Here is a 26,968-nt window from a genome sequence, read left to right on the forward strand (position 1 = left end):
GGGATACTCTGGGTGCTTAAATCAGCTGTCTCCAGGTGGCAAGATGAGGGCCTGCTTTAGGAGAGTCTAGACACAGGAAATGACATGGGAAGGGGAGGAGCCACATTCGAACTTGATTTTGCAGTGGGAAGTATCGAAGATGCGTCTGGAAGCAGCCATGGCCTAGAATGGTTGGATTTAAGCTACTTAACATAGTATCAGACAAAGCAGAGAATATCCTATTTTATTCCTGATGCAGCTAATCTAGGATGGGTTTACAGTATGCTGAAACTCAGGTGCACACAAGATCTGGGTCTTTTGAGTTAGAACAAGAGCAAAGACTTAAGGGTCATATTTGATACTCGGGACCTCAGAGTTAGAGCAAGAGATGGGATGTTTGCAACACTGGCATCTGGAACCTCCTGGGCGTGTCTCCTGTAGCTCGGCTGCATTTCTTGGTGGAGGTCATGAACCTCCCAGAATATGGCTGGGACTCGCACTCCTGAGTCAGGGAGTCCCTTTCCCAGAGCTGAAGCCATTGCAAACACATTTATCTCACCAGTCCTAAAAATACCTATTTTCTTGAAATGGATCAGAATCACATCTGACTCCAAAACCTATAGTTCAGAGCATGTTCCCTAAAGGCAGTCAGGGAAGGTCAACAGCTCAGATCTCAGTCCAGTCCCCATATCCAGCACCCAGAGCACGCAGTGTGACAACGGCACACAGCGCTCCAACCCTGACATGACAGATTCACAGTGAGTCCCAAGCAATGAGTGATCTTATAACTGTCCAAGTCCCACTTGGTCCAGTTGTTTTTTATCCCAACTGTGAAGCAGGAATGCTGTTGGCCAAACAATTTCTCTGGTGTCCATATAACAGTCCAGTCATCCTGCCAGTCTTTGTGGATTCTTTTGAGGGCATGTGTGGGTGGTGGTGGGAATGAGATCCCCCTACTGGCCCTGTCTCACTGGAGAAAGCTCTTCATGGTAATGTATCTCACCAAAGGGCAGTGTCTGCAAGTTTCCCAAAGAGCCTTCAGAGATCTTATTACATGATGGAGTTTTGTTCTGTTTCACAGCCTCAAAGTCATTGAATGCATCAACGCTCAAGTTCACTCAAGTTCTCTAGGACTCTGAAGCACAACGGTTTCCCTGGGTTTACTTAAACACTCCCCAGGAAAGCAGGCTTTTTTTTTTTTTTTTTTTTTTTTTTTTTTTTTTTTTTTTTTTTTTTTATCTTTTATTTAATGAATATAAATTTCCAAAGTACGTCTCATGGGTTACAATGGCTTTCCCCCCCATACCGTCCCTCCCACCCACCACCCTCCCCTTTCCCACTCCCTCTCCCCTTCCATTCACATCAAGATTCATTTTCGATTATCTTAGTATACAGAAGATCAGCTTAGTATACCTTAAGTAAGGATTTCAACAGTTTGTTCCCACACAGAAACATAAAGTGAAAAATAATAGATGATTTTTTTTTAAATGATGATGAAATCAGATCAGACCTATTGTCATGTTTAATCCCAGTGAGAGTCAAGTTGGGAATTGATAGTTTCTTTTCTTTTCTTTTTTTTTTTTTTTTTAACAGAAGATCAGTTTAGTGTACATTAAGTAAAGATTTCAACAGTTTGCACCCCCATAGAAACACAAAGTGAAATATACTGTTTGAGTACTCGTTATAGCATTAAGCCTCAGTGTACAGCACATTAAGGACAGAGATCCTACATGAGGAGTAAGTGCACAGTGACTCCTGTTGTTGACTTTACAAATTGACACTCCTGTTTATGGCATCAGTAATCTCCCTATGCACCAATCATGAGTTTCCAAGGCTATGGAAGCCCCTTGAGTTCTCCGACTCTTATCTTGTTTAGACAAGGTCATAGTCAAAGTGGAGGTTCTCTCCTCCCTTCAGAGAAAGGCACCTCCCTCTTTGAAGACCTGTTCTTTCCACTGGGATCTCACTCACAGTGATCTTTTTGCCAGAGTGTCTTGGCTTTCCATGCCTGAAATACTCTCATGGGCTTTTCAGCCAGATCCGAGTGCCTTTAGGGCTGATTCTGAGGCCAGAGTGCTATTTAGGACATCTGCCATTCTATGAGTCTGCTGAGTATCTCACTAGGAAAGCAGGCTTCTAATGTCAAGTCAAAAGAGACGCCACTTGCCTGTCCATCTCCAGCCTCACCCCTTGGGCACAGGGCCCACTTCATTTCCTAGGGATGAGCACCTCCTGCCAGGCCGGCAGCAAGGATATCCAAGACAGAACTGAAGCTTCCAGAAGGAAGGCAAGGCCGGGAGACCACCTGTCATCACGGCTCAACAGCACATGTCCCGTGTTAGCAGAAAATCCCTTTTCCAGCAACCTTCTCTCTATACCAAGAACACGTGCATCTTTAGAAATATTACTTTCTGGTAAGTAGAAAAATGGCTCCGGGAACTACAGGTTCTTGCAGTCCATTTTAGAGGACAGTGCTACAAAAGTGGGTGATGAAATGATGAGATTCAGTAACTCCACACTGCACAGAATTTGAAGGTTTGTTGTAAAGTTTCATTTCTGTCAGCAGATCTATATTTTATATCTTGCTGACAAGACTTCCCAAAGTTTTTGAGACTAATTTGGCTTTTTTTTTTTTTAGCTTAAGCTCTTAACTGATAACTCAAGGAGTCTCAGTAAACCTCTCCCATGGACAAATTAGTCATTCAAAGCTGCAGCAATTATGTTTTACAAAAACTCAACACATTGCACAGTACTTTCCTGAAAGGGTTTTTCTAAAAGCCTGACTGACATTGAGAATGATCTCTCTTACCAGAAGATCTGAATCAACACAGCAAACAGTAAACAGCTACGAGCCAGGCTTGAAAACCTCTCTAAAACCCTTTGGGAATCCCTATTAAACAAGCCATTTAGTTACACATTTAAAGCACTGTCCAGGGGAGGAAGGACATTTTTATTACTCAGGGTTAGATTTAGAGCTCTAATCTATTGGTAAATAAGAAAAAAAAACACAAAAACAGAAGAACAAAGTATTCTCCTTAAGGAAACAGACAAGGGAAACCAAATGACTATATTAATAAAAATATAAAGATAAAACCAAAATTGGTAACACAGATAATGAGAACATTTATAGGATAGGTAAATACATCCACTTGTTTTGTTTTTGCCTTAAACATTTTTAAAACATTATTTATTTATTTGAAAGTCACATTTACACACACACACACACACAGAGAGAGAGAAAAAGAGAGAGAGAGAGAGAGATTTTCTATCCACTGGTTCACTCCCAAGATGTCGGCAATGGCCAGGACCAAGACAGGCTGAAACCAGGAGCCAGGAGCTTCAGCTGGGGTTAGGTGGGTGGTGGTGGTAGCAGGGGTCCAAACACTTGGGCCATCTTCTGTTGCTTTCCTCAGGCCATTAGCTTGGAGCTGGATCAGAAATGGAGCAGCTGGGACATGAACCTGTGCTCATATGGAATGCTGGTGTTGCAGGTATTGGCTTTACCCATTATGCCACAACACCACAACGCCACCACGCCACCACCCCTACCCCTTTGTTTTTAAAAGATTGAGGGGCTGTCGCCATGGCTCACTTGGTTAGGTTTCCACCTGCCACACCGGCATCCATATGGGCGCCGAGTTCTAGTCCCGGTTGCTCCTCTTCCAGTCCAGCTCTCTGCTGTGGCCTGGGAGTGCAGTGGAGGATGGCCCAAGTGCTTGGGCCCTGCACCCACGTTGGAGACCAGGAAAAAGCACCTGGCTCCTGGCTTCGGATCAGCATAGCTCCGGCTGTAGCGGCCATTTGGGGAGTGAATCAACAGAAGGAAGACCTTTCTCTCTGTCTCTTTCTCTCTCACTGTCTAACTCTGCCTGTCAAAAAAACAAACAAACAAACAAACAAAAAACCCAAAAAACAAAAAACAAAGAAAAGAAATAGATTGAAAACCCTTTAGAAGTTCAATTAAAGATAAAAAAAGAGCCATGGTCAAAAAATGTATCCATGGTTAGAATGAAAAAGGAAACAAATCCAGAGATAGAGGACACATTAAAAGTATGAGAAAATTCAGGGCTGGCGCCATGGCTCACTAGGCTAATCCTCCGCCTGCGGCGCCAGCACCCTGGGGTTCTAGTCCCGGTTAGGGCACCGGGTACTAGTCCCGGCTGCTCCTCTTCCAGTCCAGCTCTCTGCTGTGGCCCGGGAGGGCAGTGGAGGATGGCCCAAGTGCTTGGGCCCTGCACCCACATGAGAGACTGGGAGGAAGCACCTGGCTCCTGGCTTTGGATCGGTGCAGCGCACTGGCCGTAGCGGCCATTTGGGGGGTGAAACAACGGAAGGAAGACCTTTCTCTCTGTCTCTCTGTCTCTCTCTCTCACTGTCTAACTCTGCCTGTCAAAAAAAAAAAAAAAAAAGTATGAGAAAATTCAGTAAAATTCATGCAAATCCATGGCATGAAAATAACAATATTTTAGCAAAATACAAATAACCCAAAAAGAAAAGAAAAATGTGGATAGATAATCATCACAGAAGAAGCAGAAAGGTGCCTAAACTCAGCATCAGAAAGGCCCCAGGAGCAGAGGCCATGTTAAGTATTTGGCAAAATATCACTCATTGAGTGCTCTTATCGTGAGCAATGATAGACAGATTCCCTGAAGAGTTCCACGTTTTCCGCACTTACCTCCATCGTAAAACCTATGACTTTGAAGCACTGCTCGATTAATTCATACTGGGATTTATAGAAACTATTATTCATCATGTCTTGTATCGTTCTGAGGTGGTCATTTTGTAGGTACCTGAAAAAAAAATCACAAAAGGAAAGGTAAAAAATGCAAAAGAATAAGAATCTAAAGTGAAGCAGAAAGTCTCATTCATGACAGTGCAAGCTGGTGGCTCACCTGGGAGGTCTGCTCTCGGGCAATTTGTACAGGGCCAGCTTCTTCTTCTCGGCCAAACCGGCATAAATGTAGTAGAAAATATGGAAATTTTTTTCTCCACTGGTAAAACAAGACACTTTCAGTAAGGTGGTTAGTGAGCCTATTTATTAATTGCTAAAATTGCTTGCAATATAATTATCAGAAGGACAACAGCTGTGAGTGTTGATGTGGGCCCCCCTGAGTGCTGTATTGTGCCTTTGAATTTCTGTGCTTGTTCCTGTCATCAACTAAAGCCACAGTCATTTAATTTCAGACCTCATGATGAGCACTTTGTTTGAATCATTAATATATACTTGTAATTGACTCCCAGGCATTGTTTTGGGCACCGAGAATACAGCAAGAGCAGAACACTCAAAAATCCCTAAGCTGGATGGAGCAGGCAGAAGATGAAACCAATAACAAATGAGCCTAAGTGTGACATTATCTCATTTGTCTGCCATAACTTCCTGAGGTAAGCATGGTTTCCTCACTTTCTGGACAAGGAAACAAAGGCTTAGAGCGAGCAACCTCTGCATAAAGTCGCATAACTGATGACCACACTGGATTCAAACCAGGTCAGCCTGACTCTAGAGCCCACTTCCACGCCGCCTTTCTGGGGCTCCCATGTTCTTCCCTGCATGAGCAATCTTTCTCATAATCCCAAATCCTATGACCCTGCGGTCTGAGTATCAGCTGCACTTCCCAGGCGTTGGAGTAACACAACTGAGCAATAACTGGAGAAACGTAATTGAACGAGGGTGGATCACAATTAGTGGGTCAGGAGCTCAGGATGTCCCACGACATCACTCCTGGATCACAGAGTCTCAGTCACCTCCTTCCTTCATGTCTTCCCTTGCCTCACGTGGGCTCTGGGGACAGCCCACAGCTTCAGGCTCTCTTCTAAGTAGGCCATGAGCCTCCTGTTCTGCAGTTTCCCATATCCCCAGCCCCTGCTTGAGGCCTGCTTTCCTGCTCATCTTCAGGACCTGGGTGCCTACCCGGGAAAGCTTTGCTTGCATCTCTCCTGGGCATCTCCTCTCGTCATCCCTGTGGATTCCTCTTGTCTTAGGGTGGCCCTGGACCTCCGCTTGGCCACTCACTCCATCATCAGCAGGCTTATGGGCTGGAGCAGGGTTAAATGAAGGAGAACATCCCAACCCCTAAGGCCCTGCTGTCTTTGTTCTATGGCTACTCCCCCTTCAGCTGGTATAAAACTCTCCATCACTAGGCTTTGAGTGCGATCACAGGGCTGGGCCCTGAGATCCTGTGTGGTTGTCATGAGCACTCTGCTCCCTGCTACCCTGGATGGTGGCTGCGCTCAGCTCCAGGCCCCTGCCCCTCATCACTCCCAAGATGAACCCTCCCGGGTCTCGCCCGCACCCCTCACCGACTTCATTAGGGAACTTAAGGGAGTGAAATACTTTCAGGAAAGGAAATACTATAACCAAGCTGATGTCTTTACTGAACAACGGAGCCTTCAGATGCTTTTCCACCTGAAGCACAGGAACAGAAAGAAAACACACTCTATACTACGCTGAATCCCACATGAATTAAAGAAAACACACTTTATACTACGCTGAATTCCACATGAATTATTTTACTTAAAAGATCAGAAAGGATTTAAAAACTTTCCTAAGTCTTCTCTTCCTGTATATTAGGCAGTGACCTCAGTGCAGATGGAGATTTTAACTTTGTTCTCTTTGGAAATTATTTATTCCTTCAGTATACAGAATATTTCTTCAGAATCAATAATAACGCCAATATGGTCACATATATTTATTTTTCCAGTGATATAGTAAAAGGTGTTTGGCATTTTAGGACATATGTTGCTCTATGTTATCATCTCTAGTTTCGATTCTAGGTTCTGCTAAAATTGATTACAAGAGTATTTATGTACTAATTTTCATTTTACAAGAGAGAGAGAGAGAGAGAGAGAGAGAGAGAGAGAGGTGTTCATTTGCTGGTTCACACCCCAAATGCCTGCAACAGTCAGGATGGACCAGGTTGAATCTAGGAGCCCATGTGGGTGGCAAGGACCCAAGTACTTGAGCCATCACCTGTTGCCTTCTAGGATGTACAGTAGCAGGAAGTTGGAGCGGAAGCAAAGTCCTCTGATAGGGGATCCGGGCCTCCCAAGTGGCACCTTAACTCCTGTACCCACTGCCGCTCCACAAGGACAATTTTTAACAGGTACTCATTAAAGACTTCACACACGCTCCATGTAGATTTCCAGTAACGTCAAAGCACTGATGTTTATGTCACATTAATAACTATTGAAGCACTTCATTGGGTCTTCCCTGAAGGTTAAAAGTAGAAATACTTCATCTGAAAGTGTAGGAGGAACCTGCCCAAGTGCACAGCACAGGTTTCCGTTCTTGTTAGTATTTCAAAAGGAAGGGGAGTATTTTCTTTTCTTTTTTTTTAAACTTTTATTTAATGAATATAAATTTCCAAAGTACGACTTATGGATTACAATGGCTTCCCCCCAATACCGTCCCTCCCACCCGCAACCCTCCCCTTTCCCACTCCCTCTCCCCTTCCATTCACATCAAGGTTCATTTTCGATTCTCTTAATATACAGAAGATCAGCTTAGTATACATTAAGTAAAGATTTCAACAGTTTGCTCCCACACAGAAACATAAAGTGAAAAATAATAGGTGAGTTTTTAAATGATGATGAAATCAGATCAGACCTATTGTCATGTTTAATCCCAGTGAGAGTCAAGTTGGGAATTGATAATTTCTTTTTTTTTTTTTTAACAGAAGATCAGTTTAATATACATTAAGTAAAGATTTCAACAGTTTGCACCGGAAGGGGAGTATTTTCAAAAGGGAAAAGTAACAGTGCTTTCGAGTAGTGTGTGTTCCTAGCCGAGACTCTCCCAAGTCCAGAACAGAGCTGACATCTAGGAAATCTAAATCTTCCAAATGTGTGGGTCTGAGGGGACTAAGAGAAAGCAGAGAGAGGTGACAAAGTGATTACAGAGGTGAGCTCGGGACATCTCCATATGTGCAGTGGTGCATCAGTGAAGGGAGGGGACACAGAGCCGCACACATTGTCATGTGGCTGGGCCACTGGGTGACTGTCACAGGGTGGCTGCAACACACCAGATGATATCACCCTGGGGGAACACCATTGCACATGCAGGTCACTGTTGACCAAAACGTCCTTGCATGGTAGGTGACTGTACTTAGACACAGAAAGTGAAGGGAGAGTAGGAGGTTTTACATAAAGGGAAGCCAATGGGCTCATTGCAAAACGAAAGGGCTACAGGCAAGAAACAGGGGTGGGACAAGTATTCAGCTGCATTTCGGGATGTTTGGGTTTTGGGCAGTTGGAAATGGAAAAGAGACCTTAGCAGAGAGAGAAAAGCACATCTTTGGGTGTCAATCACACAGCACTATCTTTAGTGCCCAGGATGTCAGAACCAATTGTCAAGCAAAACTAGAGAGATAAAAGCCTTGGGGGTAGAACTTTGGTAAACACACAGCCGGGGAATGAATGGATGAACCCAAGTCAGAGCAGAAAAATTCAGCAAGTTAGGAACGAGATAACCAGGAGAACCAGGAGGGTCTTAAGCCAAAGGGCGGCTCCTGCTGCTGTCTGCAGTCCAGTGATTCCCCAACATACACAGACATTGCCTGAGAGCAAGGTTGGACCCAACCCAGGAGTTCACTGTAGGTCCTGCCGTGTCTCCCCGTAGAATGAGGAAAGTGCCCGTAACTTAGCTGGCTTTGTTCTAAGGAAACCACACTCATTGCCCCATGTGGCACATCTTTAATGGACCGTTAGTGAGGTGGCTCACTAATGCAGACACCCAAAATGGGTGCATTTCTCCTTAATTATTCATTTACATTTATGAAGAATCATAATTTGGCGAGCCCTAAAGGTACCATGGGAAATACACTGATCTTCAGTGGATAAATGGAGTTCAGGAAACAGGACAGGAAGACCCCTCCAAAGTCCAGCCATCTCCTATCTGGCTTCATGAGGGACGTGAGAGCTGCAATTAAGGAACACAGTGCACCACCAGCCTCCTGCATGTGCTCAAGGGATCCGTGCTCCCAGGTCAGAACAACCTGGGGACACAGACAGGGACCCAGCAAGTTACCACATGGTCCTGCTCTGACTCTGGCCCCATTTCTACTGGTGGATCCCCTATTACTTCTTGAGAGTCTCACTCAGTCACCTGCAGGAGGGCCCCTGGGGCTGTCTCATGTGTGTTCACCAGCCTTGGTGAACCTGGGGACCAAATACGCAGCCCCGGCCTTGGACACTACCTTCACTCACCTGTCAAACCTGGGAATCTTTGAGAAAGCAGACAGCAATGGCTCTTGGAAAGCTAAGGTTGAAATTTTTCATTCTTAGGGCCCCAAAGGGTATTCATAAAACAAGGCTTTTTATTCTCTGAGAATACACTCCACCCCCTTGCCACCCACCTGCTCACCCTGGCGAGGAAGGCATTTGCTGCTTTCCTGGGAGTGATCAGTAAGCTCTGTCCACAGGCATGGAGTTCCCTAGGAGACTGGGAGCCACTTTAGTACCAGAATTCACTTTTTAAACAGGTGGTAGCTTAACCTGCTGTGCCACAGCGCCGGCCCCTACCAGAATTCACTCCTATTGACTTTATATCTCCTGAGCCTAGCACACAACAGGCACTCAGGAAACATTTATCAAATGGATGACGGAATTCATGAATGAAGGGTGAACTTTGGCGTCAAACAGAGACAATTCTAACTCCAACGCAGTCCTTACCAGCTTTTTATTTATTTAAAAATTTTTTTTGACAGGCAGAGTGGACAGTGAGAAAGAGAGAGAGAGAGAAAGGTCTTCCTTTGCCATTGGGTCACCCTCCATTGGCCGCTGCGGCCGGCGCGCTGCGGCCGGTGCACCGCGCTGATCCGAAGCCAGGAGCCAGGTGCTTCTCCTGGTCTCCCATGGGGTGCAGGGCCCAAGCACTTGGGCCATCCTCCACTGCACTCCCGGGCCACAGCAGAGAGCTGGCCTGGAAGAGGGGCAACTGGGACAGAATCCGGCGCCTGGACCGGGACTAGAACCTGGGGTGCCGGTGCCACAGGCAGAGGATTAGCCTATTGAGCTACGACGTCGGCCACCAGCTTTTTGATATTAGGTAATTTGGGAGGGTACCTCAAAGTGTTTGTGGAAAAAATGGAATTAAAAGATAAATTTATTTTGATAGAAATAAAATTTGAATCCCAGTCATAGTTTTTTTCATCATATGCATTTTTAATGAACTTTTTGAAGACACTGCCTACATAAGGATTTCAGAATATTTTTGCACCCAAATAAGCTCATCTTCTAATTACATGCTTCTATGAACATTCTAAAATACCTGTACTCTAAAATTTTCTTAGTTTCCTTGTGAAAATGCCTAGTCATATTTCTGTTAGAATTACAAGAGCCTAATGCCTGAAGGATGCAAGGTGCAATACCTGACACAGAGTCATTGCTCCGTAAGTCTATTGGCACTCCCTCTTCAATAGAGAGCACCAGGTCTGCCCCCATGGAATCCAGGAAGGGTGAGCGTCGGAGAGAAATACAACTGATGCCTGCTGAAGGGAACTGAGCTGACAGGAGAAAGCTGCAGTGGAAAGTTACTGCTCATATTTATGGGAATGACCTAGCATTGCCGTCGATGTGCTCATTTTCTTCTTGAAATTATGTGGTCTCTTTTTAAATTCTCTTCTTTTTTTATATTTATTAATTTGAAAGTCAGAGTTACACAGAGAGAGGAGATGCAGAGAGAGAGAGAGAGAGAGAGAGAGGTCTTCCATCCAATGGTTTACTCCCCAATTGGCCGCAATGGCCGGAACTGCGCCGATCCAAAGGCAGGAGCCAGGAGCTTCTTCCGGGTCTCCCATGTGGGTGCAGGGGCCAAAGGACTTGGACCATCTTCTACTGCTTTCCCAGGCCATAGCAGAGAGCTGGATCGGAAGTGGAGCAGCTGGGACTCGAACTGGTGCCCATATGGGATGCCGGTGCTTCAGGTCAGGAAGTTAACCCGCTGCGCCACAGCACCGGCCCTAAATTCTCTTCTTTAAAATCATCCACACTTAAGGACTATGGGGCCAGTGCCGTGGCTCACCTGGTTAATCTCCCCCTGCAGTGCCGGCACCCCATATGGGCGCAGGGTTCTAGTTCCAGTTGCTCCCCTTCCAGTCCATCTCTCTGCTGTGGCCCGGGAGTGCAGTGGAGGATGGCCCAAGTCCTTGGGCCCTGCACCCGTATGGGAGACCAGGAAGAAACTCCTGGCTCCTGGCTGTAGCAGCCATTTGGGGGGTGAACCAACGGAAAGAAGACCTTTCTCTCTGTCTCTCTGTCTACAACTCTACCTGTCAAAAAAAAAAAAAAAAAAAAAAAAGGATTAAAGTCCTAAGTCCCAAGATAGTATCAATATCAAAACAGTTATCACAAAATATATGTGGTCTCAGTTTGGGGTGAAACAACATGGGCAGATGCATTTTCTTAAAAACAAAAAGGTGGGGCTATGGCATAGTGGGTAAAGTTGCTGCCTGAAGCGCAGGCATCCCATATGGGTGCTAGTTCTAGTCCTGGCTGCTCCACTTCTGATCCAAAGATGGCCCAAATGCTTGGGCTCCTGCACCCACATGGGAGACCCAGACGAAGCTCCAGGCTCCTGGCTTTGGATCGGCCAAGCTTCAGCCATTGAGGCTACTTGGGGAGTGAACCAGTGGTTGAAGTTCTCTCTCTCTCTGCCTCTCCCTTTCAAATAAATAAATATTGTTTTAAAGGTTAAGTTCATTTTAAGTTCCTGTCTGAGTTCGACCCTGCCCCTCAGATTACTCTCCCCCACTCTTCTTTGCTTTGCTCCACGACCCCCAAAGGGCAACCTGTGCAGACTCCAATACCTGAGCTCCTCTGCCCTCTGGCTTACTTTTGGGTTCGGCCAATCGGAGGCACAGGGAGGGGTCTGCAGGGTCAGGTGTTTATCCCCTTGCTCTCCACATCTGGCTGCAGTATTCAAGGCAGCGGCCTCAGCTGTCACCAGGCTCTGCCGTGTTGCTGCCTCCCCCTGCACTGGGTCCTCACCCTTTGTAGTCCAAGGCCATCTTGCCATTGATTGCTGGTTCTTCAATGCCCTTTCTGCCTTTGTAGATATTTTCTCAGTTAAAGCCTTCAGACTGGTTCTTTCCTTTCAATATCATGACAGATCCCACTTAAGTTTATAATCATGGGTGGGCGTTTGGCCTAGTGGTTAAGATGCTTGTGTCTCATATCTGAGTGCCCGGATTCCATACCTGGATTCAGTTTCCCAGCAATGCAGAGCCTGGGGGGCAGCAAGTGATGGCTCAAGTAGTTGGGTCCCTGCCAACCATGTGGGAGACCTGGATGGAGTCCCTGGAAGCAGGCATTTGGGGAAGAACCAGCAGAAAGGAGCTCTGTCTCTTTCTGACTCTCAAGTAGGAATAAAGAAACAAATTTATAATTTAAAAACACACCTACTGAGAATTCTTCTATAACATGTCTGCTATTTCATTCTTAAATGTACCAAAATGTTTCTCTAGAATTAAAAATGCAACTCAAAGTAAGGAAAAGAAAAAATGGTATAAAAGTGGAAAAACTATTTCATTATAAATTATACGGCAGGTGTGTTCAAATTATAACAAATTACATTTCAACCTGATTGTGAATTTGGAGATGAAAGTTCTTTCCCTTAATAAACTAGTTCTTTAGGCCAGCTGGGAGAGAAAATGTACTCAGTTCGTAGGATGCTTTAATATAACTCTAATTGTGCTATTTTTTTTAGAATGCATCCTGTAATATTTCAGTCGACATTAACAAGATTGTTTCTATGGTTACAAACCCAAGTCTTTGGGTCCAGTGCTGTGGTACAGAAGGCTAAGCCTCTGCCTGCAAGTGCCAGCATCCCATATCCTGCTGATGTACCTGGGAAAGCAGGGGAAGATGGCCCAAGCCCTTGGGCCCCTGTACCCATGAGGGAGACCAAGAAGAAGCTCCTGGCTCCTGGCTCTGGCCTGGCCCAGCTCTGGCCATTGCAGCCATTTAGAGAGTGAACCAGCGGATGAAAGATCTCTCTCTCTCTCTCATCTCTATTTCTGCCTTACAAGAATAAATAAATAAATCTTAAAAAAAAAAAAAACAAAAAACCCAGGTCTTCACTGGGTGACTCCAGAGGGCACCACTCACAAGGTTTCTGTTGGAGTCCAGCACTCAACTCCACAGAACATACTGTGGTGAGTGATGCCCTTGGCTCGTTCAACACGGTGGTCTCACTGAAATATCTACAAGTTACTCAGGCAATTCTTTCTCAAAGTGCTGAACAGAGACTTGTACAATTACGAGAGCACAATGGTTTTGGGACGGAAAACCTCAGACACCCTCTAGGCATGGGTGGCAAAGGAAGCTATGTGTGAACCTACTATATTTTGGGCACTAGGCTCACCTTGTTCATAGAAGCTGTTTATTAGACGTGTTTCATCATCCCAGGTACTATGCTTAGGATGTTATCTCTAATCTACAGCACTCAATACTATGACAACAATGACTACTACTACTACGACTATGACTACGACTACGACTACTACTAGTACTGGCTTAAACTTATGGAATTGTTACTATGAGCTACTCATTGTGCTCAGTATTAAACAGACATTACCTTAATTGACAGGTGGATGTCAATGCTATTTCCATTCTAAAGCTGAGTAACTGAGGTGCAGGATGGTTAAGTATTTCAAGTCATACCCACAGGAAATGGCAGAACCAAGATCCTGTAAGTGTCTTTAGGGTTTAATTGCCTGACTCGAGGTGGACTAACACCTTGTGGAGCCACAGTTCAAAGTCATGCTCATGTAATGAGTATTCCTTACGTAACTGAGGAGCGACGGGTTACTTTCCACAGTGAAGGCTGCACTTGGGACCTGGACCTCAGGCTATCTATCATCACAGTTTATTCATGAATGGAATGATAGCAAATTTGAAGGCTTTTATATGATAGAATGATGTACTACTATGATCATGTGCTAGTACATGACATGAACTTGACATGACAGTGGCCAATGGGTTAAGCCACTGCCTGCGATGCCAGCATGTTTTATCAGAGCACCGACTGAGTCCCGGCTGCTCTGCTTCTGGTCTAGCTTCCTGCTGGCACACCTGAGAAAGCAGCAGAAGATGGCTCAAGTGATTGGGCCCCTGCTACCCATTTGGGAAATCCAGATGGAGTTCCTGGCTCCTGGTTTCAGCCTGGCCCAGCCTGGCCCTTGCAGCTATTTAAGGAGTGAGTAGGAAATAGAAGATCTCTTTCTGTGTCTGCTTCTCCCTCTCTGTAACTCTGAGTTTCAAATAAATAAATCTTAAAAAAATTAACATGATATATAGTCCTACAACATTGAAGAGTATGTTTAGCATAAAGCCAACCTAAGAAAATTGGAAGATTCTAACTTGCTACACTTTAAAAGAAAATGTAACACATACACATACATATATGCACACAATATATTTATAACCATCAAGGTAGACATCCTATGTCAACTACAGCTTCCTCATAAAGATAATAAAGAAATTTTGGAATCATTAGGGGAATAATTTTGTCATCCAACTAAAAATCACCAAAAGGAACTCATTCATCCTAATATAAAAATGTGATGAATAGTATTGATGGATTAAATCAGGTAGCAACTTGAAGTTTAATATAATAATGCTCACTCCTGAGGTTTATTTGATTCCTGTGTGTGAACTTAGGAAGAATAAGATTAATATAAAGACTTATTTATAAACATTAACATTTAAAAGGATAAAAAGACTCACTTATTTCTTTTCATTTTTTTTTTTAAATTTATTTGACAGGTAGAGTTATAGACAGTGAGAGAGAGAAAGAGAGACAGAGAGAAAGGTCTTCCTTCCATTGGTTCACTCCCCAAGTGGCCGGCACTGCACCAATCCGAAGCCAGGAGACAGGTGCTTCTTCCTGGTCTCCTATGCGGGTGCAGCGGCCCAAGCATTTGGGCCATCCTCCACTGCCTTCCCGGGCCACAGCAGAGAGCTGGACTGGAAGAGGAGCAACCGGGACAGAATCCAGTGCCCATGTGGGATGCCGGCGCCGCAGGCAGAGGATTAACCAAGTGAGCCACGGTGCAGGCCCTGACCCAGTTATTTCTGATTATATTTTACCTGGGTTTTCGTGTACAGAAATATATTCTTTTGTACTTCAGAACTTGCTCTAATGTATCCTGTGAGTAGCTCCATGATGGACTTAGGTTTTCTATCTGGTAGCATGAGAAGTTTGGCGTTAATTACTCCACTGGATGCAACACAAGTGAGAGTAGGGCAGTGCTGAGGACTCTCTTTGCGTAAGTTATGCCTTGGGCACTGTCAGTGATCAACACATTTTTATTGAATGACAAAGACATTTTAGGGACAGCGCTGTGGTATGGTGGGCTAAGCTTCTACCTGTGGCACGGCATCCTATATGGGCACTACTTCGAGTTCTGGCTGCTCCTCTTTCAATCCAGCTCTCTGCTTAAAGCTTGGGAAAGCAATAGAAGGCCTGGTACAGTGCTTGGACCTCTGCATCCACATGGGAGACCTGGACGAAGCTCCTTCAGATTGGCCCAGCTCTGGCCATTGCTGCCTTTTGGGGAGTGAACCAGCAGATGGAAGACTTTTCTCTCCTCCTCTCCCCCCGTAACTCTACCTCTCACATAAATAAATAAATAAAATAATAAATAAATAAATAAAAACTTTAAACAGATATTTTACTATTAGAACAAAAGTATTAGCTACACTTATGTTTCTCAGAAAATAGTTATTGACGTGAACCTACATGGCTTGGTGAATAACTCGGGACTTCTCCAGAAGGTATTCAGAAATCTGTGCTCCCACTACAGCTCCAGAAGAGGTAAATTTCATTTCTAAGTATTTCCCAAACCGACTGGAATTGTCATTGATAACTGTGCAGGCATTGCCAAAGGCTTCCACCAACTTGTTCACTTGCAGAATCTTCTCCTGCAGGCTTCTGTTGTTAGCCTAGAGAGAGAATGTTAGTATCTTAAAAATATTGTGAAAAATTACTTTTTTTTCAACTTTTATTTAATAAATATAAATTTGCAAAGTACAACTTTTGAATTACAGTAGCTTTCCCCCCCATAATCTCCCTCCCACTCGCAACCATCCCATCTCCTACTCCCTCTCCCATCCCATTCTTCATGATTCATTTTCAATTATCTTTATATACAGAAGATCAACTTAGTATATACTAAGTAAAGATTTCAACAGACTGCATCCACAAAGACACACAAAGTATAGAGTACTGTTTGAGTAGTAGTTTTGCAATTAATTCGCATAGTACAATACATTAAGGACAGAGGTCCTACATGGGGGGCAGGTGCACAGTGATTCCCGTTGTTGATTTAACAATTGACACTCTTATTTATGACGTCAGTAATCACCCGAGGCTCTTGTCATGAGCTGCCAAGGCTATGGAAGACTCTTGAGTTCACATACTCTGACATTATTTAGACAAGGCCATAGTCAAAGGGGAAGTTCTCTCCTCCCTTCAGAGAAAGGTACCACCTTCTTTGATGGCCAGTTCTTTCCTCTGGGATCTCACTCACAGAGATCTTTCATTTAGGTCATCTTTTTTTTACCACAATGTCTTGGCTTTCCATGCCTGTGAAACTCTCACGGGCTGAAAAATTACTTTTGAATACAATAAACTTTTTTTCAAAATATTTAAAAAAGATTTATTTATTTGTTTGAGAGGTAGAGTTACAGACAGAGAGAGGGAGAGACAGAGAGAAAGGTCTTCCATCCATGCTGGTTCACTCCCCAGATGGTCGCAATGGCTGGAGCTGCGTAGATTTGAAGCCGGAGCCAGAAGCTATAGCTTCTACTAGTTCTTCCACTCGGGTGCATCTTCCACTGCTTCCCAGGCCATAAGCAGAAAGCTGGATCTGAGAAGCAGCTGAGACTAGAACTGGCATCTATATGGGATGCTGGCAATGCAGGTGGAGGCTTAGCCTACTATGCCACAGCATTGACTCCCGAATTTCTCTTTTTAAAAAATATTTATTGAGGGCTGGTGCTGTGGCATAGCGGGTAAAGCTGCCACCTGCAGTGCTGGCATCCATATGGGCACCGGTTGGAGACCCGGCTACTCCATTTCCAATCCAGCTCTCTGCTATGGCCTGGGAAAGCAGTAGAAGATGGCCCAAGGCCTTGGGCCCTGCACCCATGTGGGAGACTGGGAAGAAGCACCTGGCTCCTGGCTTCGGGTCGGCGCAGCTCTGGCAGTTGTGGCCATCTGGGGAGTGAAGCAACGGATAGAAGACTCTCTCACTCTCTCTCTCTCTCTCTCTGCCTCTCTTTCTCTCTGTGTGTAAATGTGGCTTTCAAGTAAAATAAATAAATCTTTAAAAAAATTAAAAAAAATAATTTATTAAGAGAGAGGAGAGGAGAGGAGGGGGAGGGGAGGGAGAGGGGGAGGGGAGGGGAGAAAGAGGGGGAGGGATGAGAGGAGAGGAGAGGAGAGGAGAGGAGAGTGAAAATGAGCACTGTCATCCATTGGTTCACTTTCCAAATGCCCACAATAGCCACAGCTCACTGGGCTAATCCTCCGCCTGTGGCACTGGTACTCCGGGTTCTAGTCCCGGTTGGGGCGCTGGATTCTGTCCCGGTTGCTCCTCTTCCAGTCCAGCTCTCTGCTGTGGCCCGGGAAGGCAGTGGAGGACGGCCCAAGTGCTTGGGCCCTGCACCCGCATGGGAGACCAGGAGGAAGCGCCTGACTCCTGGCTTTGGATCGGCGCAGCGTGCTGGCCATAGCAGCCATTTGCGGGGGTGAACCAATGGAAGGAAGACCTTTCTCTCTGTTTCTCTCTCTCTCACTGTCTAACTCTGCCTGTCCAAAAAATAAATAAATAAATAAATAAATACGGTCTGACCTACACAGTAAGAGTCACCCCTTGTTGGCAGTTGTGAGTTTTTACTAAAAGGTACAATCATGTAACCCCCACTTCAGTCCACATATGGAACTATTCCTCCAGCTGCCCAGATGGCCTGGTGACCCTCTTCAGTCACCCTCTCCTTCTACCCCGACCTCCTCACAATCACTGATCTGCTTCTGCCACTGTGGTTTTCAATTTGCAAGAATGGAATATAAATGGAATCATACACTACGTTAGTCTTTTTATTCTGGCTGCTGTGACTTTGCAAAAATGATTTTAGAATCATCTAAGTATCATTCAACAAGGTTCACTGCTTGGATCAGTATTTGATCCTTTTTATTACTGAGTGATATTGCACTGAGTGGATGTTTTAATGGTTGTACTAAAGATTGTTAATCCATTTCCTAGTTTGGTTGTTTGCACTTTCTGGAGTATTGAACAAAGCTGCTATAAATATTCATCTGTAGGTTTTTGTGCATTCCCTTTGGATAAATACCTTGAAGTAAGATTTCTGGGTTGTGTGGTAAATGTAGTTTAACTTTATATGAAGCATCCAAACTGTATTCCAAAGAGACTGTATCATTTTGCATTCTCACCAGCAAAATATGCTGCACATCCTTGTTAGCACCTTGTACTGCCAGATTTTTTTCTTAATTTAGCCTTTTTAATAGATGTGCAATGGTGATGCCTGTAATGCCTCCCAGACCACTGGCCCCACCATAGCCCCCACACCCAGACCACCTGAGAGAAGTAAAAGGAACTGATGTAGGCACTGGGCACACAGGTGTACAAGCAGCCACGGAAGACCTGGGGCTTGAGGTGGACACCCTGTAGGGCTCCTGCATTACTGTGATGGACAGGGTGAGGGCTAGAGTGGAGTCTGTAGGATGAGCCAGACTGAGGTTCAAGACACGTGGGAAACCTGGATGGAGCTCCTGGCTTCTGCCTGGCCCAGTCCCACCTGTTGTGGACATTTGGAGAATGAACCAGCGATGGAAGATCTCTCTCTCTCTCCTCTGTCTCTCCCTTTTTCTCTGTCACTGTATCTTTGAAATAAAATAATATTTAAAAAAAAGTTTCTAGACCAGAGTAAATTTCTTTTTAAATTCAATTTCCAGAACTTTCTGAAGCACTCTCACATGTAATATATAAATACAACTAATTTTTTTTTTTACTTGAAAGGCAGAATTACAGAAAAAAGAAGGGGGCGGGGGGGGGGGAGAGAGAGGCATCTTCCATCTGCTGGTTCACTTCCCAAATGGCCACAATGGCCGGGAGCTGGGCCAGCCCAAAGCCAGGAGCCTGGAGCTCCATCCAAGTATCACCTTTGGGTGGCAGGGGCCCAAATACTTGGGCCATCCTTTGTAACTTTCCCAGGCACATTAGCAAGGAGCTGGATAGGAAATGAAGCAGCAGGGCATAGAACCAGTGCTTAGATACGGGACGTGGGCATTGTAAGCAACAGCTTAACCCTTGCCACAATGCGGGGGCCCTACAATTGACTTTTGTATACTCTCTTTTAACCTGCTAACAACAAAATAAGAGAAAGTAAAGAAAGCATTCAGTCAACACATTGGAGCTAAAAGGAAAATCACATTTATGAAGCCTTGCCTAACAAGATGAGTAAAGCTGGAATGTCCTCAGTATCCAGGGTATGAACTTTCTGTATTGCCTGTTATATTTTAAACTCTCAAAGGACACCAGGATCAACTGAGCGATCTGACCCTGAGAGTGAAATTCTTTGGTTGATTCTTCAATTACAGAAGTTTTCTCTGCCCTGGGTACAAAATTCCTGGAGAGGGAAATACTAATTTTGGTATCACAGATTCTACCAATTGATCAGTTTTTGGTAATTTGGAAATTGCTGGCCACCATCCACAGTTTAGCCCGATTCTACCATTCAGTGCAATTCACGCACTGGGTATAGTAATGTCCAGTCTCAGTTTCCAACATGCTTGGGTCAACCATAATGTTTCCAACTTCTGTTTCACGTCATGTTATGGTGTGCATACCCAGAACACTGAGTCCTATTGGTACAAATGTAAAGCAAAGTGCAAGACCACAAGAGGAGACCTTCACAATATGCTTGACTTACAGTGGTCAAATTTATGTGGTTTGATTGATTTGGAAAGAATGCTTTCTCTTCTGTTTTACTGTATAGATCAGAACAATCTCCTGTTAATTAGTATGAGGTTTCCCTTTACCTAATGTTATCAGAACACTTCCCTATTATTTTTTAAAATTTATGTATTTATTTGAAAGTCAGCATTACAGAGAGAAGAAGAGAAAGAGAAAGAGAAAGAGAAAGAGAAAGAGAGAGAGAAAGAGAGAGAGAGAGAGATCCACTGGCTCCCTCCCCAAATGACCACAATCACCCATGTTGGTTCAGGTCCAAGCCTGGATTCCAGAGCTCCATCTGTGGCTCCCACATGGCAGGGACCCAAGCACTTGGCCATCTTCTGCTGCTGTCCTAGGCACATTAGCGGAGAGCTGGATCAGAGAGGAGCAGCCAGCCCTCAATCCGGTGCCCACATGGGATGCTGGCACTGCAGGCGGTAACTGAACCTTCTGTGCCACAGCACCAGCCCCGACTTCCTGTTAGTCACGTGAATCTTTGACTTTTTGGTTTTAGTACAAATATTCAGGCTTGAATTCTGCAGCTGAATACGTCTGGGAGACACACTGTTCAAACGATCTGGATAACATTGTGCTTTGTAATGTCTGTGCATTATTAAATGTGGGAATTAGTGAACATTAATCTACTCTGCTGTGTTAAATTTATACATAAAGCAAGTGTTTCTATTAGGACAGAGAAGAGAAGTTGTACCTTCCCAAGCACCGTCAGCTGCTGGACCAACAGGTGAGCACTCTCTGTCTTTCCAGCACCGCTTTCCCCAGAGATAACGATGCACTGCCCAGCGAGAACAGACACGTGAGAAGATGGAACCCGCAGAGTTCAGTCGACACACATGAGGCCAAGAACATCCAAAACTGCGAGGCTTCCCTTACCTGGTCAGAACTGTATGTTACCATAGACTGATATCCTAGGTCAGCCATTGCGAAGATGTGGGGGGGGTTCACAGTTCTCTTGGCACCAATATAGAGTCTGGAATGCTAAGGGTTAAAGAGAGTAGGCCTTGCAGGACTTCTTATTTTTATTTAACTTACAGATTTACTTCTGATTTTTAAAGAAAAACATAAATAAAAATGCTATTTCATACCACCAAAACATTATTACATACATGCCACACACATCACACACACACATATACATATATGCTCAAATCATGCACGCTTATGGAAAACAGAAACCTGACATAAAATAGCCCAGAAACATGATATGATATAAAAATGATGTGATATCACTCTGGCAGCAGAATTTAGAAGATTCTGCCTACCACTTTAAAGTCAAACTTCAGACTTCAAAATGTTAATATTTCTTTAATAAAGAGATATTTTATAAAAAAGATAATCAGGTATCATTTTGTTGACCACTACTAGATATAATGTCAGAGGTATGTCTGCAACTTCTTTCCTTTCACTGCATTTAACGCATTCTCTCAATGGGTTTAAGGTTACACAGTTAATTGAGAGCAGTACTGCATGAACACCCACCTTTTTCTGAAACTTAGGTCCAGCCTCATGAATGTACCACTCTCTTTGTAAGTTTTAAGGCAATACAGGATAACAGAGATGTATTTTTTCACATGTTAAAAATAACTAGTAAGGGGTGGACATTAGGTGCTGGAGCTGAGATGCCACTCGGCCTGTAACACGGTGCCTGGGTTTTGTCTCTGACTCTGCTCCTCATCCCAGCTTCCTGCTAACATGTACCCAGGGATGATTCAAGTAGCTGAAACCTGGATTGAATTCCCGGCTCCCAGCTTCAGCCTGGCTTAACCTTATCTGTTGTGGGAATTTGGGGAAGTGAACCAATATCTATCTGTCTGTATGTCTCTTTCTCCCTCTGCCTTTAAAATAAACAAATTGGATGAATAAATAAATTTTAAATAACTGTTAAGCAGTTAAATGACTTTCTGGAACACATAAATATCTAGGAGAGGAAGAGTCTAATTAAAAACAAAAAGCAGCCTAGTTCAATTCTAGAATACTATATTGTATTTAAACCATTAAGCATTGAATAATTGAGAATTTAAACACATTCATAACACACATTATGTGATTTCAATGAAGTCAATCAATATATCAAGAAACAATATATCAAAAATTTACAGCCACTAAGTATGTCTTATTACATCTACACAAACAATGTAATGATACTTTTGACTTTCCCTCACTTGCTTTGGAAGGAGACACTAAATGTATACCATTTTGGCCAGATGCTAAGTACACGCTTTTTTAGACACTGCTTTAGTGATAGAACATACAGCATAGAGCAGTTACTAGGGACTAATGACTGGATATTACTAACATTCTGAGAGATATTTTCAGAAAAAGGAATATCACAAATGGTACCCAATTAACTTCATCTCCTAGTTTAGTTATCTGTAAGGTTTTTTTTTTTTTTAATTTTTTATTTTTTGACAGGCAGAGTGGACAGTGAGAGAGAGAGACAGAGAGAAAGGTCTTCCTTTGCCGTTGGTTCACCCTCTAATGGCCGCCGCAGCCGGTGCACTGCGCTGATCCGATGGCAGGAGCCAGGTGCTTCTCCTGGTCTCCCATGGGGTGCAGGGCCCAAGCACTTGGGCCATCCTCCACTGCACTCCCGGGCCACAGCAGAGAGCTGGCCTGGAAGAGGGGCAACCGGGACAGAATCCGGCGCCCCGACCAGGACTAGAACCCGGTGTGCCGGCGCCGCAAGGCGGAGGATTAGCCTAGTGAGCCACGGCGCCGGCCTATAAGTTTTAACAGTAATTATAAAATTGTTCATTCAAAGCACTGGGAACAATTTTTATTGGTGTCCATTTAAATTAACCATCAAAGAGTGGAGTAACTGGTATGAAGTGAGAGAACACAGCCAAGCCACATACCTTTGTAGAATAAAGACCCAAATGCTGAAAGGGATTCAGGGCAATGAGTATGTCTCCCACGTAGATGTATATCTGATCTCTGGAATAACACTTCTCAAGGTGCTCTGAGACGGTATTCTGTAACCAAAATACATCACTTCTCTCACTTAAAAACCATGAGGTGATCAACTACAGTTTGAAAAGCAAGCAAGAACAAATAAAACATCTGGAATCCGGACCAAGGATTAAAAAGTAGACAAATTGATAGGAAGAAATGTACCATCAGATCTGTAAGTCCCAGTTCACTTGATGGACATTTTCTTTGGTTTTGAGATCTACAGAGGAATGGCATTTGTTTCCTGCTATTCCAAAGACATGTTCTATGTCATAGGGGATGTCATTTATAATCGTCCCTGTAACATACGGGACACATGCATAACACTTTCTAGAAAATAAGTAAACGCAGTAGGTGAAGAGAAAAAACCCCAGGAAAGACAGAAAAGAGAAAGAAGGAAGAAGTAAATGGGATTTTGTTCCTTATCAAGGGGACCGAATGGCTTTGTGGAATGTTCTAGTCTTCTGCTCAGACATTTGGCTTTAGAAAGCAGCATGAAAAAACCAGGAGAGTGACTTCCATAGTTGGTGAATAATATGGGTACATGAATCCATTGTCAGAAATTGAGCAAAAGATCCCAGGCGAAAAAATGGGGTGGGGCAAAAATCAAACAACAGAAAGAAGCAAACCCAGTACTCCATGTGTTAACATACTGGTAAATAAGGCGACTAGTGAAACTTGGAGTCCTCTGGCCTCCAAGTCCATGTCATCGGAAAACGTGATGCCTTAGGATTCGCAAAGGTGCCAGTGATCGCCGACCTGGGAACACTGTCTGACTTCAGGATGTCTGATGTTCTTGGGAGAGAGACTTTTGAGGAAACACTTGAGTTGTTTACACGACTATAACCTTACCAAATGACTACTTCTACTCAGAACACATCTCTTGATTTGCTGCATTTCTGCACAAAATGCTCAGGCATGTATTAGAAAGATCGAAAAATAAAGAGCTATTCATCAGGAAGGAGAGAAGCCCTCATTTTTACTGAAAAGAAGCCATTTATTTCTCTAATTATCTGATTGTCTGTGATAAAGAGGGAAGAGGTGAAAGAAAACTGAGACTATGATTTACTGGCTTGGATTTGCATTTTCCCAAGAGATGCTTGAAAGATTTCTGAGGATGTTAGAATAAGGAGTCCCCAGCAGAATTCACTGCCCTCAAAGGTGAGCTGTGTGGGAGCAGGGATCCCAGGAAGAGGGTTCCTGACATGGGCACTGCACTGAGAGCTGGAACAGGAGAGGAAAACACAGGAAGCTGCAAGCGGAGTGAGTTTTTGAAGAAAGATTAGTGACCTTACAACTTATGCTAGGGGGACCTCACACCTCTACCATTTGAGCATCATCATCAACAACTAAAACAATACCTGGCACTAGGCTGGAAAAATCTGGAAAAGATGTGAATTATATCTATAAAACTGGCAGGAGAAATTATCAGGAAGTTGAGTCAAAGAAAGCATGAAACTTGTGGATGCTATTCAGGGAACCCCCTGCCCACATCACTGTCATAATTTTTAAAAGAAGTTTATAATGTCTAAGTTTAATTAAACTGAATTCTTACCTCATCCAAAACTTCTAGGGTTGCTAAATCATCTACATCCTTTAGATGGGAAATGAAGGACCTGTTGAAGTTCCCTTTCTTGGTGTGAATCCGTTCGTGTCTGTGGAGAAAACCCATTTGTGATTCAAGAATTTTTTATGTACCTTTTTAAAATTATCATATAACATTTGTACATCTTCGTGGGGTATAGTGCACTATTTCAACACATACCGAGAACAAGCCAAGTAAACCGAGGGGCCAGTCTTTTCATCTCCTTTCCTTTGCTCCTCTTTCCCTTCTTTATGAAGTATAAGTGGACAGCTGTGAACTAGTCTCTCCACTGTGCTACCCAACACAAGAACTTGTTACTTCTGACTGCCCTTTGGTATTCGTTGTCCAAACTCCCTCTGTCCTCCCTCCCCTCACCCTCCCCAGCCTCTAGCAATCATTATTCTAAATTCATGTTGAATATTTTTTAACCTTCCACACATGAGAGAGAACACACAGCATTTGTCCTTCTGTGTCTGAATTATTCATCTGATATAATGATCAGTTCCATCCAATGTACTGCAAATATCAGGATTTCATTCTTTCTTATGACTGAATATTATTCCATCGCACATAAATATAACATTTTGTTCATCTCTTGATGGTCATCTAGGTTGACTCCAATCTTGGCTATTACAGATAGTACTGCCATGAACATACATGTGCTGGCATCTCTTTCATATGCTGATTTCATCTCTCTGGGTTATATTCGCAGAAGTGGGATAGCAGGGTCACATGGCAGTTCTGTTTTTAGTTTTCTGAAGAATCTCTATATGATTCTCCACAATGGCTGTATGAATGTGCATTCCCACCAACGGAGTATAAGGATTCCCTTGTTGTCCACTTTCTCTTTCTAACAGCCATTGTAGCTGCGGTGAGATGATACCTCATTGCGATTTTGACTGCATTTCCATGATGACTTGTGATACAGAGCATTATTTCAATTATTCATTGTCCATCTGTATTTCAACTCCTGAGAAACTCTGTCTAGACCCTTTACACAGCTAACTAGATTGTTTTGTTGTTGTTGTTGCTTCTGCTGAGAACTTAATTTTGGTCATAGTGGAAGTAAGTTTTAGATTCGCATGAGACTGAAAAACTTCCATAAACCTATTTACTTAATTCAATGACATTTACAGAAAATGTCCTAATATATTTGGTCTTTCTTGTTCACTTTTTCCCTCTCCATTAGAAAAAATACAACATTTGACACTTACTTCATGGGTGATCAAAAGAGCCAATAATTCCTATCAAGAACTATCTTTGATTTGTTTTAAAGCTTTCTCTAAGTTCTTATGTGTGACTTAATCTGTTACCAACTGGTGAGTCTGCCTGATTTCAATTCATTGTATTTCCCCTTTTGTTTGATTTGGTATCAGGCCATTTGATGTTCAAGACATAGTAATTTGAAAAATTATTATTCAATGAAATTAAGCAGGAATACAAAATAAGCCATATTATAAAAGTTCAAAATGCTGAATGCATTTGTAAAATCGATTTAAAGCATTAGAAAACTCATTTTCAAAAAGAAACACTGAAGTGAATTTAAATATAGCCTAAGGATCTTGATGAAGCGTGATGACTGGAGAAGCTGCTGAGACAGACACCAGGTTTGTTTAAACTTTTCCGGACACCCCTTTATTCTGTGGGAAACTGTAATGTCAGTGTTTATCTTGGGACATACCTTTAAGCGTCTGAATTTGTCCTCTGGTAAAAAAGTGAAGGGATAAGTAATTACGAGGATTATTAGGAGCCACATCCACTCAGAAAGCATTCATAGTTTCTCATTGCTTAGAAAGTTAAGTCTATTAATAAAGTGCTCCATCTGCCAAGGTGAACCGCTTCTTTTCTACATCAGCTTCCATTCCCTCTCGTTTACCAAAGGACATAACGCCTACTGGTTCTTCTCTCGTGCCTCTGTCGCCTGTTTTTCTCCCTCACCTATTATATCACCCATCTCTCAAACATCAACAAACTTCCCTCCTTGCCCTTCCAGGTGCCTCCAAGTTCCATTTCTTTGCTTTCTAGAAAAAAAAATTTTGAAAACAGTGATCAATAGTTTCTTTAGGCTTTGACCGCCACTCTCCATGGCAACAGCTTTGTTAGGGACACTGATGACGTTCACATTGCTAATATGCAGGGGCCACTACCAGGAAGGTGTTAGTGAGGAACCTGCAGCACAGGTAAGAGCAGCTTAGAAAGTTGGCCTTGGACTACAGAGGAGATACATGGGTGAGAGGAACTGAACAATATTCTGCCCTCCTTCTAACTCAGAGCGAGTATTTAATGAAACCTTAAATGTGGATTTCTGAGATAATTTGCTCCACTGTTCTTAACTTTGATCTTTAAGCCAACATGACTTCTTATCTGGATCATTGCAATCAGTGCAAATGATCTTTTAAAAATAGCAGTCAGAAATGTCAGGTCTCTGATCAGCACCTCTCCCTGTACCATTCAAAGTTAGAGC

General features: G+C 43.5%; 1 protein-coding gene across 1 annotated transcript in view; it reads right to left on the bottom strand.

The window, feature by feature from the left end:
- Positions 1-26,968, bottom strand: part of MYO3A (myosin IIIA) — a 236,160-nt gene that overhangs the window by 93,261 nt on the left and 115,931 nt on the right. Inside the window, exons 11-17 of the mRNA XM_089312433.1 lie at positions 24,475-24,574; positions 22,826-22,942; positions 20,844-20,948; positions 20,662-20,745; positions 15,716-15,918; positions 4,872-4,970; positions 4,655-4,769 (exon numbers count right to left, since the gene is read on the bottom strand). Coding sequence (XP_089168559.1) covers positions 4,655-4,769; positions 4,872-4,970; positions 15,716-15,918; positions 20,662-20,745; positions 20,844-20,948; positions 22,826-22,942; positions 24,475-24,574 — 823 coding nt within the window. The remainder of the gene's footprint in view (positions 1-4,654; positions 4,770-4,871; positions 4,971-15,715; positions 15,919-20,661; positions 20,746-20,843; positions 20,949-22,825; positions 22,943-24,474; positions 24,575-26,968) is intronic.

The sequence above is a fragment of the Oryctolagus cuniculus genome, chromosome 13, assembly GCF_051225735.1.
Source record: "Oryctolagus cuniculus isolate XC-2025 breed Fujian yellow rabbit chromosome 13, ASM5122573v1, whole genome shotgun sequence".
NCBI classification, from domain to species: domain Eukaryota; kingdom Metazoa; phylum Chordata; class Mammalia; order Lagomorpha; family Leporidae; genus Oryctolagus; species Oryctolagus cuniculus.